Source organism: Arvicanthis niloticus, chromosome 5, assembly GCF_011762505.2.
Source record: "Arvicanthis niloticus isolate mArvNil1 chromosome 5, mArvNil1.pat.X, whole genome shotgun sequence".
Classification (NCBI taxonomy): Eukaryota; Metazoa; Chordata; class Mammalia; order Rodentia; family Muridae; genus Arvicanthis; species Arvicanthis niloticus.
Window position 1 is genome coordinate 2,026,696 of NC_047662.1, and position 17,000 is coordinate 2,043,695.

General features: G+C 53.6%; 1 protein-coding gene across 3 annotated transcripts in view; it reads right to left on the reverse strand.

The window, feature by feature from the left end:
* The window catches only part of Megf6 (multiple EGF like domains 6), a 103,136-nt gene that overhangs the window by 35,522 nt on the left and 50,614 nt on the right, over positions 1-17,000 (reverse strand). Inside the window, exon 4 of one of the 3 annotated variants that reach the window (XM_076933620.1) lies at positions 15,437-15,559. The exons of 1 other annotated variant lie outside the window; for it this stretch is intronic. In XM_076933620.1, the coding sequence (XP_076789735.1) occupies positions 15,437-15,559 (123 nt within the window). Of the gene's footprint in view, positions 1-1,853; positions 2,167-15,436; positions 15,560-17,000 lie in introns of those variants that run through there. One more of the 3 variants, XM_034503285.2, reaches the window with a different exon arrangement.

A 17,000-nucleotide genomic window follows, 5' to 3' on the forward strand; every position in this document is an offset into this window, starting at 1 on the left:
CTGCTAAGAGCAGAGACAGCTAGGCTGCCACTGTAGCATGGACACCTACCCTTCCCGCTGACCCAATAAGAGTGAGCCTGAGCCATGCCCATCAGCAGGACCTGGGAGTCAGAATGGAACCTGCTTGTTCAAGGGGCTACTTCTGGTAGCAGGCAAACCCACTGTCTACTGATTCCCAGGAGTACCAGAGAAGCACCATCCAGCTAGGGGAACAGGAAAGGTCATTTTAAGTAGTTCTGCCTTCCTCTGCTATTGCCAGTGACTGGGGGCTTGGCAGCCTCAGAACAGGATAAGTGGCACATGCTCGCATTGCTGTGCCAACCTGGGCCAGTTCCCTTGAGAGCTGAGAAAGCCTGTAAGTACCTGCTTAGCTGAGGCTGAGGCTGGTGGTGCTGAGGGGAGGCACTAAGAACACCATCAGGACAGACCAGGGGCACCAATCCATACCCAACCCACCAGTTCCTGACCTAGCAGCACACAACAGTCAGAGCTAGCCAGCCACCAAATGATGCCTCTGTGGAAACCACCTCAAGCTTCAGAACTTTCTCAAGCTTCACGGTGGCTTCCAGAAAACACAAAGACCTCCAGGACCTTGCCAGCAAGCCCACTCTGCCAGGTACCAAGTGAGAGCTTTCTGTTGCCGCAAACAAGACATCAGGTTTTCACTCTTTTAAGTCATACTCCACAAGCCTTCTTCCTCCTGCTGCTGCCCCTGTGAAAGGCTCAGAGCAGGGACTGGGCTACAAGCTTTCCAAAGCCTGGGCTTGCCCACCTGGGACCTCCTGATCCTGCACAGTCTCCCAAGTGCCACTTACAAGGCAGGGACATGCCAGCCTGGCCTGAGAAGAACCACTGGGCAAGAGGTCTGCCTGGAGCTGGAGGCTATCGGACCCTCAGGTGACATAGATGAGGCAGGCAGCATCTCATTTTTCCTAGGTGGGACTCACCACAGGGACATCTCCCAAGAGTCTCAGGCAACCCTTGTCTTCCCCTGGGCTGCAAGTGACTAGTCACTCAAGAGCCCAACACAACACAGCCCTGAGTCACATTCCTGAGGGTGCCAGCTCCAAGCTCTGTAGAGCCACGTGGAGGGAGGCTGGCTCAGATGCATCAAATCCCAGATTTCGGGGTGAGCTAGAATAAAAGGATTCTCACCCCAGTGGCTACTGGAGCCTTAAGCCCAGAGCCTCTAAGTGGCCTTGCTGGATTGAACTGAGAGGCTCATGCTGCAAAATGACAACACCTATCACACTCACACAAGCAACCCCAAAAGGTCCAGCTTCTAGGGGCATGGCCCCTGAGCACCTCTCTCCTGCTTGCCTTCTCACCTGACTCCAGAGTGGCTGATACAGAGGAGGGGAAATCAGAAGCTTAGAGCAAAAAGGTAGGAATATTTGCCTCCTCCAGTCAAGTGACCTGGCTGCTCTTTGCTCAGGACACATCTGGCCCCTGACTCAGCAGCAGCAGTGACCACTTGTTGGGCCCTTCTGGTCCTGCTCTCTCCAGCCCTGTGCTCAGTTCCTGGCACTAACAGCACTTGCTGCCCATCCAGAGGACCAGGATTTGATTCCCAGCACCCACATGGGGCTCACAACTATATGTAACTGGTTCCAGAGGATCTGACACCCTCTTCTGGCCCCTGAGGTCACTGCATATGCAAAGTGCACATATATGCATGCAGACAAAACAAGCACATCATACACATTAAGCATAAGTAAATTAGAGAGAGAGACAGAGAGAGAGAGACAGAGACAGAGACAGAGACAGAGAGACAGAGAGAGAAGGGAAAGCAAGGGGATCATGCTGGGGAGAGACATCCTGATACCACCCACCCCTGCTCCTGAGGCGCCCACCTGGCCTCTGGTCACTGGTGCTCACAGGGTAGCTGGTCTGGCTCAGGTGGCATGGGTAGCAGTTCCTCCACAGATAGCGGTAGTGAGTGCTGGTGACACCCATCAGGCTGCCCAGAAACCCGAGGCACCAGAGTATTGCCAGCCCACCCCAGCCCCGGGACACCTCCATGCTGAGTCTGTGAAGCAGTCTGAGCTCAGGGGTCTTGTACAGGGCTCCAGTTCCAGGCTCCAGTGCACATCCAGCTCAGACACAGACAGTCGGACACACTCCAACTCTGAGGCACTAAGGCTGTGTGCCGGCAGGCAGCAGCTCTGGATCTGGCATGTCCCGCCCCTTTTGCCTTTATGGTCTCAGCTTTCCCTCCTCCCCTTGCAGGTAAAGGCCAAATCCTCAAGACTCCAGAGGGAGCCACCCCTGCTCCCAGCCCCGCCCCAACCCCCAGGGGGCCCACCACCCCACCAGCCCGCCCTGTGAATTCCTACTGGCGCACTCACAATCAAATCATGATCCACACAAAACCGCAGGCACATACATCCACAGACACATGTGTATGCACAACCCCCCCCCCCCCGTCCCCGTACTCAAAGAAATGCATACACAAGACATACATGAATGTGCAACTTCAGACAGAAATGCACACACAAACGTGCGCGGACACACGGTCACGGTGTCCTGGCCAACACAGAAAAGAAACCAAAGTAGAAAATGAAGCCATCCTGGCAAGGCTGGGAGGCCCTGCTGAGGAGGCTTGGTGGGGAGAGAGAGAGGAGGCGGGGCAGTGTGAGGCCACAGTACAAAGCCGGAATCCTAGGCATGGAGATGCTACCACCATCCCCCTCACTTCTAAACTCTGTGTTCCAGTCTCTTCTACTCTCCCCTGGGCTCCATGAGGAGAGCCTTGAAAGAGTCCCTGCTTCCCTCAGCACCAAGAGAAAGCCAGAGAACAGTATAGACAAGCCAGGAGTTGGGGGACAACCCTTTGCACAGGTGTGGGTCCACAAATGATGCCTCCTTTAACTCCAAGAAGCCACACATTCAGACCCTTAACCAGGGGCCCTGTAGCTCACCTTGCATGGGAGCCAGGTCTGGGATTCCAGCCTGTACCTTTTCTGATACACCCTCTCAATCACGGACTCCCTCCCTGTTCCCAAACCCTGCATAAAGAGATGCTGCCCAGCAAGCTGGAACTTGGATAAGATAGGGTGCTTGGTTCCTGTTGGGAAGGTACTCCAGCTCTAAGCTGAATCCCTGAACCAGGGTGGAAGGGCAGGACACCTGTCCATGCACGCTCCCAAGCCCCTCCAGGAAGCTCCTGTGGCAGCCCACAAAGGAGGCAGCAGTGACATCCTAAGCATAATCTGCTCTGCTGGAAGCTACCAGTGTGTCTCCCTGTGAACACTACAGACAGTGAGCACAAGGCTATGTTAGCCATAGCTGCCAAGAAGGAAGAGGGTTCATGCTCCCTAGAACCAGACTATGGGTTAGAAAGGTGCATGACCCATCCTCTGATCCACTGGCTACATAAAGCAGAAAGAAGATCCTGCTGCCATCAATCTGGAGCCTCTGGGAGAGGCAGCCTTGCAAGCCCACAATATCCCACCTGCCCTGTCCTGTCTGGAATCTGGGGCCCAGCCTACCATATCATCAACCTGCTGGGGCATGACAGCATAGACATGCCTGTCTGGGATCTGCTGGTCTGTGGGGTAAGCCCCCCTCTCCTGCCTTCCCTGAGTGGCACACCTCAGAGACTCCAAACCCTCATCTTGGGGTGCTTCCAGAAACCTCGTCAATAGGCATGCTGTGGGTGGGGCTTGGATGGCAGGCAATTCTCATAGAATAGCAGTGCTTGCTACTGTTCAGCATGTACCCCCTTTGCCAATGGAGACGTGAGGGTCCCAACCTGTATTCTGGATCCCACTGACTTCAGGAAGTTAGGGCTCTATCTGAACCAGAGCAGCCCAGGATGGGGGGATGGGGTACCCATCTCACTTAGAGAAGTCAAGTCACTTCACCAATGAGTGATGAGCCAGAGCTTCCTCTGCTGACACCCTTTAGGCTAGGTCAAATGGCAGGCAAGGTGACACTAACCCCTGCTTAGGCAAAACACACTCTGTCATCTCCCAAACTCAAGGCCCTAGAAGTACACCACCACTTACCTGATGCATTTTTGTTTGGTTGTTTTGTTTGGTTGTTTGGTTGTTTGTTTTGTAACATGCACACATGCGTGCTTGTGTGTCCCTCACCCCACCCCCAGGTGCTGCTGGGCGGTATAAAAAAGCAAACACAGCAAGACAGCAAGGGGTTGTTGTGTAGCAGTTTTCTTAAGATTGAAATATTCTATCTCATTCTATCCTGCAGGGAAGCTCCTAAAGATAGAAAGTAACAACTCAAAAGAGCTTTAGGAAGTCCCTGAAACTGACCAGATTCACTAGGCTCCTCCCTCCAAAGGGTAAACAAGTTAACTCTCAGACAAGCTGCCTACAAGGGTAGCTTAGGCCAACTAGAGAGGTACTTGCAAAGCATACTCTCCAACCTGTTGAGCTGCCTGTAGGTTGTGCAGTGAGCTCCAAGTTCCCAGCTTTTGTGAATAGTCACCCATGCTGGGGTGGGCTTTTGTGATGCAGCTATCTTTGAGTGCTTTCTGCTCCTGTAAGTAATACCTCACCCATATTCCTGTAAGTAGCCCCACCAAAACTTATTGGTTTACCAAGTTGGACCTTGATGGCAACTGCACTTTATACTTCCTTCCACCATCGAATACATTCTGAGAGTTGTAAGCTGAAGCAAACCCTTTCCTCCCAAGCTTGCTTTGGTTATGGTGTTCACAGTAGTTGAAAGAGATGCCCCTGTGCATTTGAATACGTGGTCACAGTTGGTGGCCATTTGGAGATGACTGGGAAGTAGAGCCTTGCTGGAAACTGTATCACTGTGGGTAAGATTAGGGGTTTTAAAACTTTGCCACTTTAAATTAGCTTCAAGTTCTTGGCTTCCTGTTGTAGATCTAGCTTCTTTTACAGCACTGTGCCTAGTTGTCTTTCCCATGCCCTGACCCAGCCACAACACCTCAGTTTCCTCCTCTATAATATGGAGTGACCATGGCAGCACCTCCCTCCTGTGGATAAAGTGTAGAGGTCAAGCTTGGACCCTTTAATAATGCCAAACCCTAAGGCTAAACATTAAGTCATGACAGTGTCCAGAGCTGGTCCCTGAAGGACCTGTCCTTTCCCATCAGACCTAAAGATGCCATGGGATCTAGCCAGACTGACCTGAAATGACTCCAGCCCCGGCCCTATCCATCAGTAGCCACATGCCCGCTGACCACCAGTGGCCTCTCATCCACACCCCTTCAGCTACTGACTTCAGTTGCTACTTTAGCCCAAATGGGGCCATTCATTCCCATGTCCTGCATCTGTATAGCCTGGCCCAAGTCACAGCCCAGGGACTTGCAAAGCCACTCTACTATCCCCACCATCTCCCTCAGTGTCATTAAACATATCCAGACATAGGACTTTGGGGTCTGGATGCTATTTGGGAAATGCCTTCCCAATGCAAACCCGCTGTGGCTCTGCCTGTGGAATGTCTGTGTCAGCAACAGGGGCCACTCCCACCTCCAGCCAGCCCAGCTCCCTCCTTAAGCCAGCAGCCACGGGTCTTCTCTGTCTTGATCCCCCACACACACCACCATGACTCCCCAAACGCCACTATTTCCTTCAGAGCTAGGAGACCTCTGACTCTAGGCAATGGGGCAGAACTGGCATATCCCAGGGCCACCAATACATAAGAAAGAAGACCCTGATGTGGGTCTGTCTCCCAGCAACATCCTTGGATACCCTGGCCACTCATCTTCCCCTGTGGCTTTTTACCCTGGTCCAACTCAGATATCAAATACCTAAGTGCATGTTACTGAATCCCAAAGAGATGAACAGTACCCAGCCCCCGTCCCCAGGCTGAGCACAGAGTGGTACTGGGTGAGGTATAGCCACACAGAAGCAAGATAGCTGAGGACATAGGAATCTATTTAACACCTCCTCCAGGATCCTAAGAACTCAGAGATGACTCCAAGCTACCAGCCTACCCTCTATTACACCTGTCCATGTTCCCTTCTGGCAACATCCCATAGGACCAGCTCTGGATGGAACTGCTTGTGTAGACCTGGTGAAGGACCAAGCAGTAACTGAGTCCACAGCAGTCAGGGACGAGTATAAAAAGGAAGCAGAGACCTTTAGAGACAGTCCTAACAAGATCTAAATCTGATGTCCTAAGCTACCCCATGGTGGGTGAGGTACTTGGTTGGGTAGGCATGATGTCCAGAAGCATCTTTGTGTGCCTGCTGTGCTGGGCCAGCCCAGGCGTGCTCCCAAGTGGACCTTTAAAAAGCTGAAGGAAAGGTCTTCCAGACCCAGCAAAGGTGCAGACAGCCCATGCAGACAGAGCAGAGTAAACTACCAGCCAGCCAGGGACAGCCCCATACTAACTGCATCTCCAGCTGCAGGGAGAAGGGCCAGGAAGAGGCTTGGGACAGTTACCTTTAATTGTCAATTTGACTCAACCCAGAATTATCTGAGAAGAGTCTTTGTGAAGGACTGTCAGAGTTGACTGGCCTATGGGCATGTCTGTGAAGAGCTGTCTTAATTGAATTAATCCCAGGAGGGAGATTCAGTCTGGTGTGGGAAGCTCCATTTCCTATAGAGTAAGGCCTGACCAGCATGAGTGGGGAAACTGAGCTGAACATATTCGTAAGCATTATTTCTCTCTACTTTTGATTGTGGGGATGCTGGAACCAGATATCTCGTAGCCCCTGTTACTAGGACTTCCTTTAACGATGGCCTGCAACCTGGAATTGTCTCTAAAACAAACCCTCTCCCTCCCATCTGCTTTTTATAAGGGTATTTTATCAAAACAACAGAAATGAAACCAGAATGGGGCTGGAATCTGCATGGGACCAAGGACCTGAGCCCCTCTAAGCTGAAGAACCCCCTCTTACCCCTGAACTCCCTCCTAGACTGGACATGCACCTGCTGGCTGTGTCTGACCCTTCACCTCCAAGGGAGGTCAGTGTGCAGGCTGCAGCCAAATATAGCTCAACCCACTTCCCTACAGACAGACTCCGCAACATTCCTCCCAAGCCCTCTCCTACTGTGCTGTGTGGAGGTCATTTCTGGAGCAAAGTGTGCCAAGGCCCCCGCCCAGCCTCAGAGCACACAGGGTCTGGCTGAGCCTCCTGGAATCATTCTGAGTGAGTTTTCTGGTAAATCCATTACCAGTCCCTGTTCCTCACCCAAGCCAAGGAAGAAAATGAATCCAGCTGCCTTTCCTGACTGCAGCCATTCCTGGCAGGGCCAGGTGGAAACAAGGCAGGGGGTGGGGGGGCTCCCCTTGCAGATGGAGGGCCTCCTGGGAGAGCAGTCCTGACCCATGGCCTCTTATAGAGGCCATGTATCCCAGGGAACAGTGGATCTACATGAAGCACCTGGGACCCCAAAGCCAGAATAATGCCAGGAGGCACTACAAGCACCAGACAAGAGCCACACAGGGACCTCAGATCAAGCATATCCAGTGTGTGCGATCACACTCTCAGTGGCTGCCTGTTGTTTTGTCTCTCTTCCTGAGGTTGTGTGGGACCCAGAACATCCTGACAGGTACACTACCAAGGACACATTCCCACCCTAGGGGAGGTTAGTCATCTTCCTGGGCCCCAGAGCAAGCAGCAACCACAAAACAGATCTGTGACACCGAGTTTCACATTACATTCAGAGTGGGTTGACTAGGGAAGCTTCCCGGGAGAAGGGAGGCCCAATGTGGCCTGTGGAGAAGACATTTTCAGGACTATAAAACTAGCTTGTCAGAGAATGTGAGCAGGTAGGTGGAGGTTGCTAGGCAATGAGGAAGAAGGGCCCTGGATGCCAGGCAGCCAAGGCAGGAGACCTCGACAATGACTGGATCCCAGAGTAGAAGGAACCAGGAGACTGTGGCTTGGGACCATGCCTTCCTGTCATCTTCATGGCCCAGCAGACCCCCTGGATCATTCCTCCCTCCACCTGCTGGATGCTAGGGCAAAGGTTGGCAGTCAGCTCCTGCTGAGCACCTGCAGGAGGCCCCAGGCAGACCTCATAATTCCCACAGGAATCTACTTGGCCACTAACTAATTCTTGTTCTGCACAAGGCCACTGGCCTATATGCTGCCTAACTCTAAGGAACAGTCTGCATCCATGTAAGACTCACAGCAGTCACCTCTGACTCAACAGGGTTTCCACTACTCACATCCCTACACAGCCAAGATGGCGCATGGGTCTCCTCATAGCAGCTGGTCAGAGACCTCCCCGCAAGCTGGCTCTGTCCAGAATTGTAAAGGGCTCTAGGGTGGGATTCTGGAGTCTAAAGGTTCGATGGAGTTAGGGACCCAACTACCCAGCAGGGTCTGAAGTTGGGTAGTGAACTGAGGGGGTGGGAGGGGCTGAGCTTAAGACTCACTTCCCAGGATGCCTTGGGTAAGAGACAGTGGGGCAGGGAAAGTATCCCATGAGGCCATGGGTGGCAGGTGCAGCCTTCATTCAAACCAATGCACTGAGAGAAACAGTAGCTGGAAGGCATGGCTGCACAAGGATAAGGTGGGAGGCCAGAGGACGTGGGACAAGTAGAGGTTGGTCCAGTATGAAATAGAGGCAGGAGACAAAGTGGAGAAGAAACACTGCTGAGGCTGAGCTGAGTTCCCCTTGCCCTCGCTCCTGTCCCTGCCCCCACTCCTGTACTGCCCTTGCCCCTAGCCCTTCCCCTTGACCCCACCCCCGCTTCCCCCCCTGCACCCCCATCCCAACTGGCCATGAGGTTCAAGTCCTGTAACCAGGCCTATATGCCCTACCATGGGCTAGCCAGGAGGGCCAGCCTGTCAGCTTCACTTCCAGGAGACATAGCAGGGAATGAGTTGTTCTAGGTCACACAAGACATGACTGCTCTTTAAGGTGGTTTAAGTACCCTGTTACCCATTAATGCTCAGCTACTGAGGAGAAGACTTAGACCACTAGGGAGTAAAGCCGCTTAGGTACGAGGAAGACAGAAGAGAAGGGATGCCTGCAACATCCCTTTCTCCAGTCCAGAAGACTCCTCGTCCCACATGGAAGCTTCCAGAACCAGGGAAAGATCTTCCCTATGTCATTTGATGGTCATTTTCTCAACTCAAGGACTTACTGTCCTGTGGGATACTGGCCAGGATTCCTACAACACTTTGAGGCCCTCCATTCTACTGTCTGCTTCCTTTCCTTATGCTTGGTTTGAAAATGCAGCCTCTTGTAATGAGTGTGTGTATGTGCGTGCGTGCGTGTGTGCGTGTGTGTGTGTGTGTGTGTGTGTGTGTTTAGATACAGTCTCTATAGCCCCAAGCTGGCCTCAAAAGTAAAGAAAAGTGACCTTGAACTTCTGATACTCCTCCTGCATTCCCTCCCGAGTCTGAGATTGTAGGTATAAACAACCGTGAAATCTGTGCGATCCTGGGGATTGAACCCAAGGCTCTGTATGTCACGCAAGTGCTTTTAGGCCCAGCCCTGGGACTGGGGGACCCTGGGTCATGCTGCCCTAAGTCAGCACTCTGGGGCTCAAACTTTCATGACCCCTATGTCTAGCTCTTTTCTGCGGGTCTGCCTGAGCTAACAAGGACTTCTGCCAGGAAGGGGGTTGGTGTTTACCAGAGGCCAGCTCCCTGTGCTAGTGTCCTCCAGAGATGCCCCAGGGGCCTTTGGCTTTGGGGAGGTGGGACAGGCCTCTCGATTGCCATTGGGCTGGCAATGTACTGACCTTAAAGGCTATTATTTTCTTGCCTTGGCTCCAACCAGGAGTTTACCTGCCAGTTTGCTCACTAGAGGAATGGGCGTGAGCCAGCAATGGGAAATGGGAGCTTTCAACTCTCAGCACCTCTGATGGAGGAAGGCCCTGGCCAGGGGCGTCTCTGGAAAACCTGCTGCTGGCCTGGAAGAATCGCTTTGTAATTGGGTTTCCTTGCCATATCCAGAGGACACTGGGCTGGGAAAGCCCTGGCTCTGTCAGTGGCAGAAAGAAGGGTGTGACTCTGTGGCCGGAAGGCCAGGTTCATGCCTGACTCTAGAGCCCACAGGTGTGTGGCCACCACATCCCCCATCCTCGAGCTCTGTGTGTGCGTGCGGCAGGCCACTCTCACCGCTGTGACTGAGTTTCTCATTTGATGCACGAGCAACAGTAGGAACTGACTAATCACAGCATTCGATGTTAAGCCAGGACAGAGGCCAGCAGGACTGGCATCTGGTGAGGCCTGTTCTTCATTGACCACACTCGGGTCTTTTTTAGCGGGTGGATGGTGCCACGGGCTTTAACCTCTCTTCATGCTACCACACTGCAGATGACATGGAGCATCCAAGTTCACAGAGGACATTGGTAGACACAAATGCCAGCTGTGTGCCAAGTACTGCTGACCAGAAAAACAGGGAACACGCCTCTCTCTCTCTCTCTCTCTCTCTCTCTCTCTCTCTCTCTCTCTCTCTCTCTCTCATGTTCCCAAAGGCCCTGGGAGACTGGAGGGATTCCAGTGGGAGCAGGGGCCATGCAAGTGTCCAAAGTGTCCAAGAACAGGGCCCTGAGGTTGCCAGCCAGCTCTGGGGTCACCATCCCCACTTGGGCCTCAGCAGCCACTGTGGATCCTCTGGGTCCCCTAGCTCCGCTCTTTAACAGTGTGTGAAGCTTGGGAGGCCTTTCCTGCAGTCAGTCTCCTCAGAAAGGAGCCTCCTTGAGGATGATCGCAGGTACTTAAAGACTTGGGAAGACTGCTGGAACCAGACTGGCATCTGGTGAGGCTTCCTGGGGTCCAGATACTGAACAGCAAGAGAGTCAGAGAAGGCTCTACTTCAAAAGAGGTGTAGATACACAACCATCGCAGGGCCCAGGCACAAGATCAGGGACTAAGGGAGAGCACTGAGCACTGCTGATCTGCCCTAAGGATCAGTACAGCTGGCCTGGTTCTGCTGCTGTCAACCTTCGTAATCAGAGCTCCAATTCACTTCCCACGTTCCTTCCTCTCCCTAGGGATGGAGAGGACCTGGCTGAGCTCTCAGGCAACAATCGTGCATCAGTGGGTGTGACAGACATGGGACTGGAGCCACTGTGACAGCTGAGAGCGGGTGAGACAAGGTTCTTGGGAACCCTGGTTTGGGGAGCCTCCTTGGGGACAATGACATAGTGTCCATGACGAGCTGGAGCCCACGAGCTTCTCACAAACATTCCAAGGCAAGCTCATCTCTACTCTTTAACTCCTACAGCTGGGGGGAAGGCAGGAGCCTGGGTCATCAGGCTGAGCCTCCCTACTCCGAGGCATCTCTTACAGAGTCCCACCCTGCATGGAAGGCAGGCCTGGAGACCTGAGCTGGGAAGGGCTGCCAAGCCTCACCTCTCCCCACCCCACCCCCATGAGATGCTCTGGCCACCATCCTGACAGCACTGAGTAAGACAGAATAATTCACCCTGTTACAACATCACGAGAGCCTTCGGGCCACTCACTCGGTTTAGTGTAAGGACTGGACCCATTTTACAGATAGGAATGTTTTAGAAATGAACTCCAAGCCAGAGGGCAGCAGAGGCAGGAAGCAAGGTAAGGTAAACTTTAGCCTTGGAGCTTGCCTGAACTTGCCAAGAGCCTGATGAAAGACCTGCCCCCATTAGAACACAGGCTAGCCCCCAGGACACAGGCTAGCCCTCCACAGGCAGTACTGGCAAGCAAGCAGAACCTCTCCACTCATGATCTGCCTCTAAAGCTGGCCTGGCAGTTGGCAAGCATGATGTTGGTCTCAGCCTCTGGGCATTTCCTGAGTCCTCTAATGACGTAGGAGCTGAGAGTCCTATTTGCCACGCTTTACTGACAGAGGCCCAGGTTCAGACACACACCTTTGTGAGGGCTTCAGGAGACACTCAACCCTCACTGGCGCCAAAGGCGAGCCCTGGAGTGGCTTTGCCAATGCAGGGCAGAGACAACTGGGCATACAGAAAGGAGCCTTGTTGGGTCTGGGAAGATGGTTCAGACATGTTTGCCTCATCAGCAGGAAGGCCAGGCAGGGTGGCCTCCACGTGTAGTCCCAGATCTGGAGAGATGAGGAGACTCCTGGGGTTCACTGGCTGCTGGCCTACTTGGTGAATTCCAGACCAATGAGAAACCCTGTGTCAAAAAAGGAGGTGGACAAGCATCTACGAATACCATGGCAGGCTGCACATAGACACAGACAGACAGACAGACAGACAGACAGACACACACACACACACACACACACTCAAACATGCAAACACACATACACCAAAGGAACACAATAAGTATTGAAAAGCCTGATAAGTCTGCCACACACAGGCCTGGGCCCACCTGTTCAGAAAGACTAGTCCAGGGCAGAGACGAGATCCCACCCAGCAACGCAGAGACAGTGGCTAGTGTTACTATGGTCAACCAGTCCAACCGAGTGGATTTGGTCCCAGCTCTAGCAGAGCCTCCCAGAGCATGACATATACCAGCCTGGACCAGCTCTCAGGACCAGGGCCAGGGCCAGGGCCAGGGCCAGGGCCAAGACACCTCCGGCCAGGCTTCCTTGCCAGTTCTGTTTCATGGTGACAATTCATCACTCTCAGTGGTTTCTGGGCTCACCCTGCCGTCAACTCTGCACACACCTCCCTGCACGAGCAAGTAAGGCAGTCCTCCCCTCCTGGAATATCCTCATTTCCTACAGACAGTACTCACACGCGCAGGCCGCCTGCGCCCCGCGAGCTGCACTGCCTCACGTTTGCCAGAGGAGGCTGGGCTGGCAGGGGACACAGAGAGAGCTCAGCAGGCTCCTGGCTCTCAGCAGCCCCTTGGCCATGAGGTGACATAGACCTCCAATCATCTCAAACTCGCAAAGCCCAGGCATGAACCGGGGTTGGGGTGGGGGGCGGGGAAGAGGCAGGAAAAGAGAGAAGGCAGATGCCGGTGGAATGCTTTTGCCTAAGACTTGGTTCTCTGGCCATGCCACTGCCTCTACCTCTGCTAGATTGCAAAGACCTGGTGTACCCTTAGAGACCCCAAACGGAGACTCCAATGCCTCATGCAGTAACACAGAAGCAGGCTTAGAGCCACAGGCCTGCAATTCCAGCTTCTCAGGAGGCTGCGGCGGGAAGATCCCAAGTTCAAGGCTTGCCTGGGACAGAGCGAGGTCAAGAGGAGCCTGGGAAATTCAGTCAGACCCTGTCTCAAAGGTGGCTGTGGGTAAGGCTTAGTGGTAGAGCGCTTGCCAGCACAGGCAAGGCCCAAGCTCAGCCCCCATGGATGGATGAATGGACAGCTTAGGCCTTAGGTCACTGCCCTTTCCTGCCTTCTGCCCACCTCATGCCAGGGGGCGTGCAAGTGGAAGCCAGTCTGATTAGCTTGCTGGCACTGTGCTCAGCTCCCAAATGTCTATGTCCCACTTGAGATGGGCATCAATGCAGCACACCAGGTCCAGAGCACACGCTACGGCTTCTGGAAGAAAGATATGGGAAACGCCCTCTAATGCACACCCAAGGGCATCCCTCTCCCAGACAGGGTGGATATAAATGGGCTGGGAGGATAGCAAGCCTTTCTCTGGGGCTCCATGGGTCTTTAGGGGGTCACCCTTTGCCATGCCTTAACAATACCTGTCTAGAACCCCACTGTACAGAGCTCCCAATCCACTCTCATGGGCTATAGGAAATATGGGGTCAACAGAGCCAGGTTCTGGCCCATTGCATCATCCCAGAGCAACTGACCAGAGTCAGAAGTGCTAGACAGAGAGGCCCCTGGATGGCAAGAAGTACATGCCTACCCCAAGCACTGTGGCATCCTGATGCTGGGTGCTTTGACCTGCAATCTGATGTCCACGTGAGGGGCTTCTGAGATGATTTCATGTCTATGGTGAACCTTCCCCACAGGCTCTGAAGAGACCCTAGGCATGGCACCTCACTGCCTGGCCCCAGAGACAGCATGTACTCTGGGTATCTGCCCTTGAGTAATTGCTGCCAGACAGGCACAGACATCAGCAGGAGTGATTGCCGGATCCAGCCAGCAGACCAGAGGAATGCTGGGAATCTACATTGTCCAGCAGAACCCTTGGCATGGATTTCCATATGCCCCTGAAGAATGGGGATTTCCAGATTCCCAAAGCTCAGACACGGTAAGGCTCTGGGAACAGGAGACAGCCCCCCCACCCCCAGAACAGCTCCTACTTAAAAAGCCATGGGGCTGGGGAGCCTGATTCCGCCTTGGGTGAGGAAGAAGAAGCCAAGCCAAAGGGCAGGTGACACTCAAGTAGGAAACAACCAACACTTGGTTAGATAAACTGACTCACAGGAAGCAGCCTAGGGCCAGGCCTGTATCAAATCTTTAAGTTTGCTCTTTAAACAAGCTTAGCCATCACTCCCTCCTTTCAGAGGAAGATACCTCAGGCTTATGGTGATGAGGGCTATCTGGGCTCTGTGACATGGGGACCAGTCAATATCCCTAAGACAGCTATAGGACACAGAGAGAAACTCTAGCCCACAAAGGTCTCGGACACTAACAATGCATAGCCTTGTCACAGATACAAGAAAAGGGGTACAAGCAGCTCTCCAGAGCTGACTTACTAAGCCGGTTCAAATCATAAGCCATCTTTAATGCTTGGTCAACCTGAGACCCCGATCTCTGCCTGCAAGACAACCTGCAAACAAAAGGGTGGGCTCCGAGGGCATCCGTAGGGACTGGCTGCACAGGCACGAAAACACAGACACAATATCATTAAATACTTATCTGTCCTACCTCCCTTTTGGCTAGACATATGGAAGGACTGGCCTCCGGCTGCCCCACAGCTGGGGCATGACCCTAGAGTTACAGCAACATTCCCCACCTCCAACCTCCTGCTGGTTACAAGAACAAGTTAGAGAAGAGAACATGGATATCCATTCTTCTAGAATGTCTCACGCAGAGCAGACACCCCCGCCTCAATGTCTCTCCAGACCCCAAGCCCAGCGGGCCAGGCCCCAACTTGTAGGCAGATGGTTCGCAGATGGGCAGCTGAATAGCTGGAGACAGTGTGACACTTAACTGAGGACATTCTAAGACACAGACAGTGACCGTCTGATACAGAGAGCAGAGACAGGCTGTTGACCCAGGCCCAGAACCCTGGCCATTGATGGCCCGAAATGCTCCAAGGGACTCAGCTGTTCAAATCAGCCCTGGGCTCAGATGTGAGGGCAGCCAGAGAATGCAGAAAAGGGGAGGAGGGACTGAGGGGCTGGGGACAGCAGGGCCTCCTCAGTTCCCCCACTCCTCAGTTCCCTGAGTCTCTCCAGGATCTACTTCTGTCTGGTCTTGATTTTGCTGAAGGCCTGCCAGCAATCCTGGGGCGGAGTCACAGGGGGCCAGTTCAGAGCTGGCAAGCTGCTTCCAGCCCCAGGCCTCTGACAGTCTTTGACAGGCAAGGTTCCTATCAGTGTCACAGGGACGTCGGCTCTTCCCCCAGAGGGTCTTAGCTCCTAGTCCTAGCTTGAGCTTGCCCTGGTCCCCACCACCCACTCTGTCTCTGCCCCTCCCCAGGGCAGAGTAACAGACAGGTCCTACCTTGGCAGGTTTTGCCATCACCCTGCAGCTGGTAACCGGGTGGGCAGCGACAGTAAAAGCCACCCACGGTGTTGCAACACGGGCCCTCACATCCCCCGTTGGCATTGGCACATTCATCCACATCTGTGGGGAGAGACGCAGATAAGCACTTGGCCACCAAAACACGGTGTCCCCAAGGGATGGTGGGAGGAGGCATCAGCCAATGAGGCAGGCCCCGTAGAGGGAAGTGAGCAGACCCAGAGCCATACTGCCATCCCCCATTCCTCCGCCCAAGCACCCAGGGAGATGGCTCTCCAAGCATTCAGTGCAATAGGTCTCAGGACAGTATCTGAGCAGCTCATTGAAGGGATGTGACCTTTAAGAGCAGCTACAACCAGTGATGTGGGTCCCAGAGCAGCCTGTAGGCTTTAAGACCACTTGTACAGCATTAGGTTACCCAAAGAGACCAGCCTCCCTTTGCTCCGAACCTAGGGGACCCCACACGATCCCTCCTCACAAGTCCCTGACAATGGACTCAATACCCTGGTCACACCATGACAGCTCTAGTCTCCTTTTATGTTCTTATGATCAGGTGTAGCTGTGTCAGGTTAGGGAAGGCAGTGAGCCAAGCTACCCGACCCTTAATGCTGGGGCCTGAGCCCACAGCTCCTTTTCCTCTGATCAGCTGAGTCCAGAGCACAGATGATCACTCTGGGTAGGCATATGGCTAGCTGAGATAGAAGACTCCCACCTGGGCTCAGACTTACACAGGAGAAACCGCTTCAGCCACCACCCAATCTGGCCAGCCTGGGACTGCAGGGACCTTACGAATGTGTAGGTTGAGTCAGTATTTATGCCTCTGCCCACCCACCTGGCCATATCGCCTCATCTGAGTCCAGGGAGGCTGACCCTCTCGTGTCCCCAAACACAGCCAACTTCAAGGCAGGCTCAGGGCAAGGGGAATCCCAACATGTCACTGGTACACACAGATAAGCCTTCATTCTACCTGACATGCTGTTGCCAGGAGAGAAGCTGAACACTTAGAGCTACATACACACAGGAAGTTGGCAGAACCGAGTGCAGGTACTCTCCGGTCTGAGATGGCCCGAAGCTTACCCAGTGGTCCCAGTATCTCTCAAATCTCATCAGAAGGTTTCCTAGAAGAACCTCCCACAGCTAAGCTAAGGGCCTCAGAGATACCAGCTGTCGCATGAGGACCACGGTGGCCAAAGGACACTGGCCAGCTGCCTCCGGATCCCTGGAAGTCAGCCAACAGTCTAGCCCTGTGAAGCCAACGGTGGGAATTTCCTAGGAATTCCTGGGGAGTTACAGAGTTTCAGCAGAGGTCATGGCTGGGGTGTATAGGGTCTCCTGTCTGCTGGGCTGAGGAGACAGCACAACAGCCAGGCTAGAGGGCCAGGGAGTGAGGCGCAACACAGCTTAGGCCTGCCCTGTCATTCAGACCACTGTGTGAGAAACTGGAAGGGAAGCTGGGGTTGGGCCGGAGACTTGAGGATCAGGGTCACAGACAGAGAAGGTTCTCTCATAGTACTGTGTGGATCCAGGTTAGGAAACCTCACAAAAC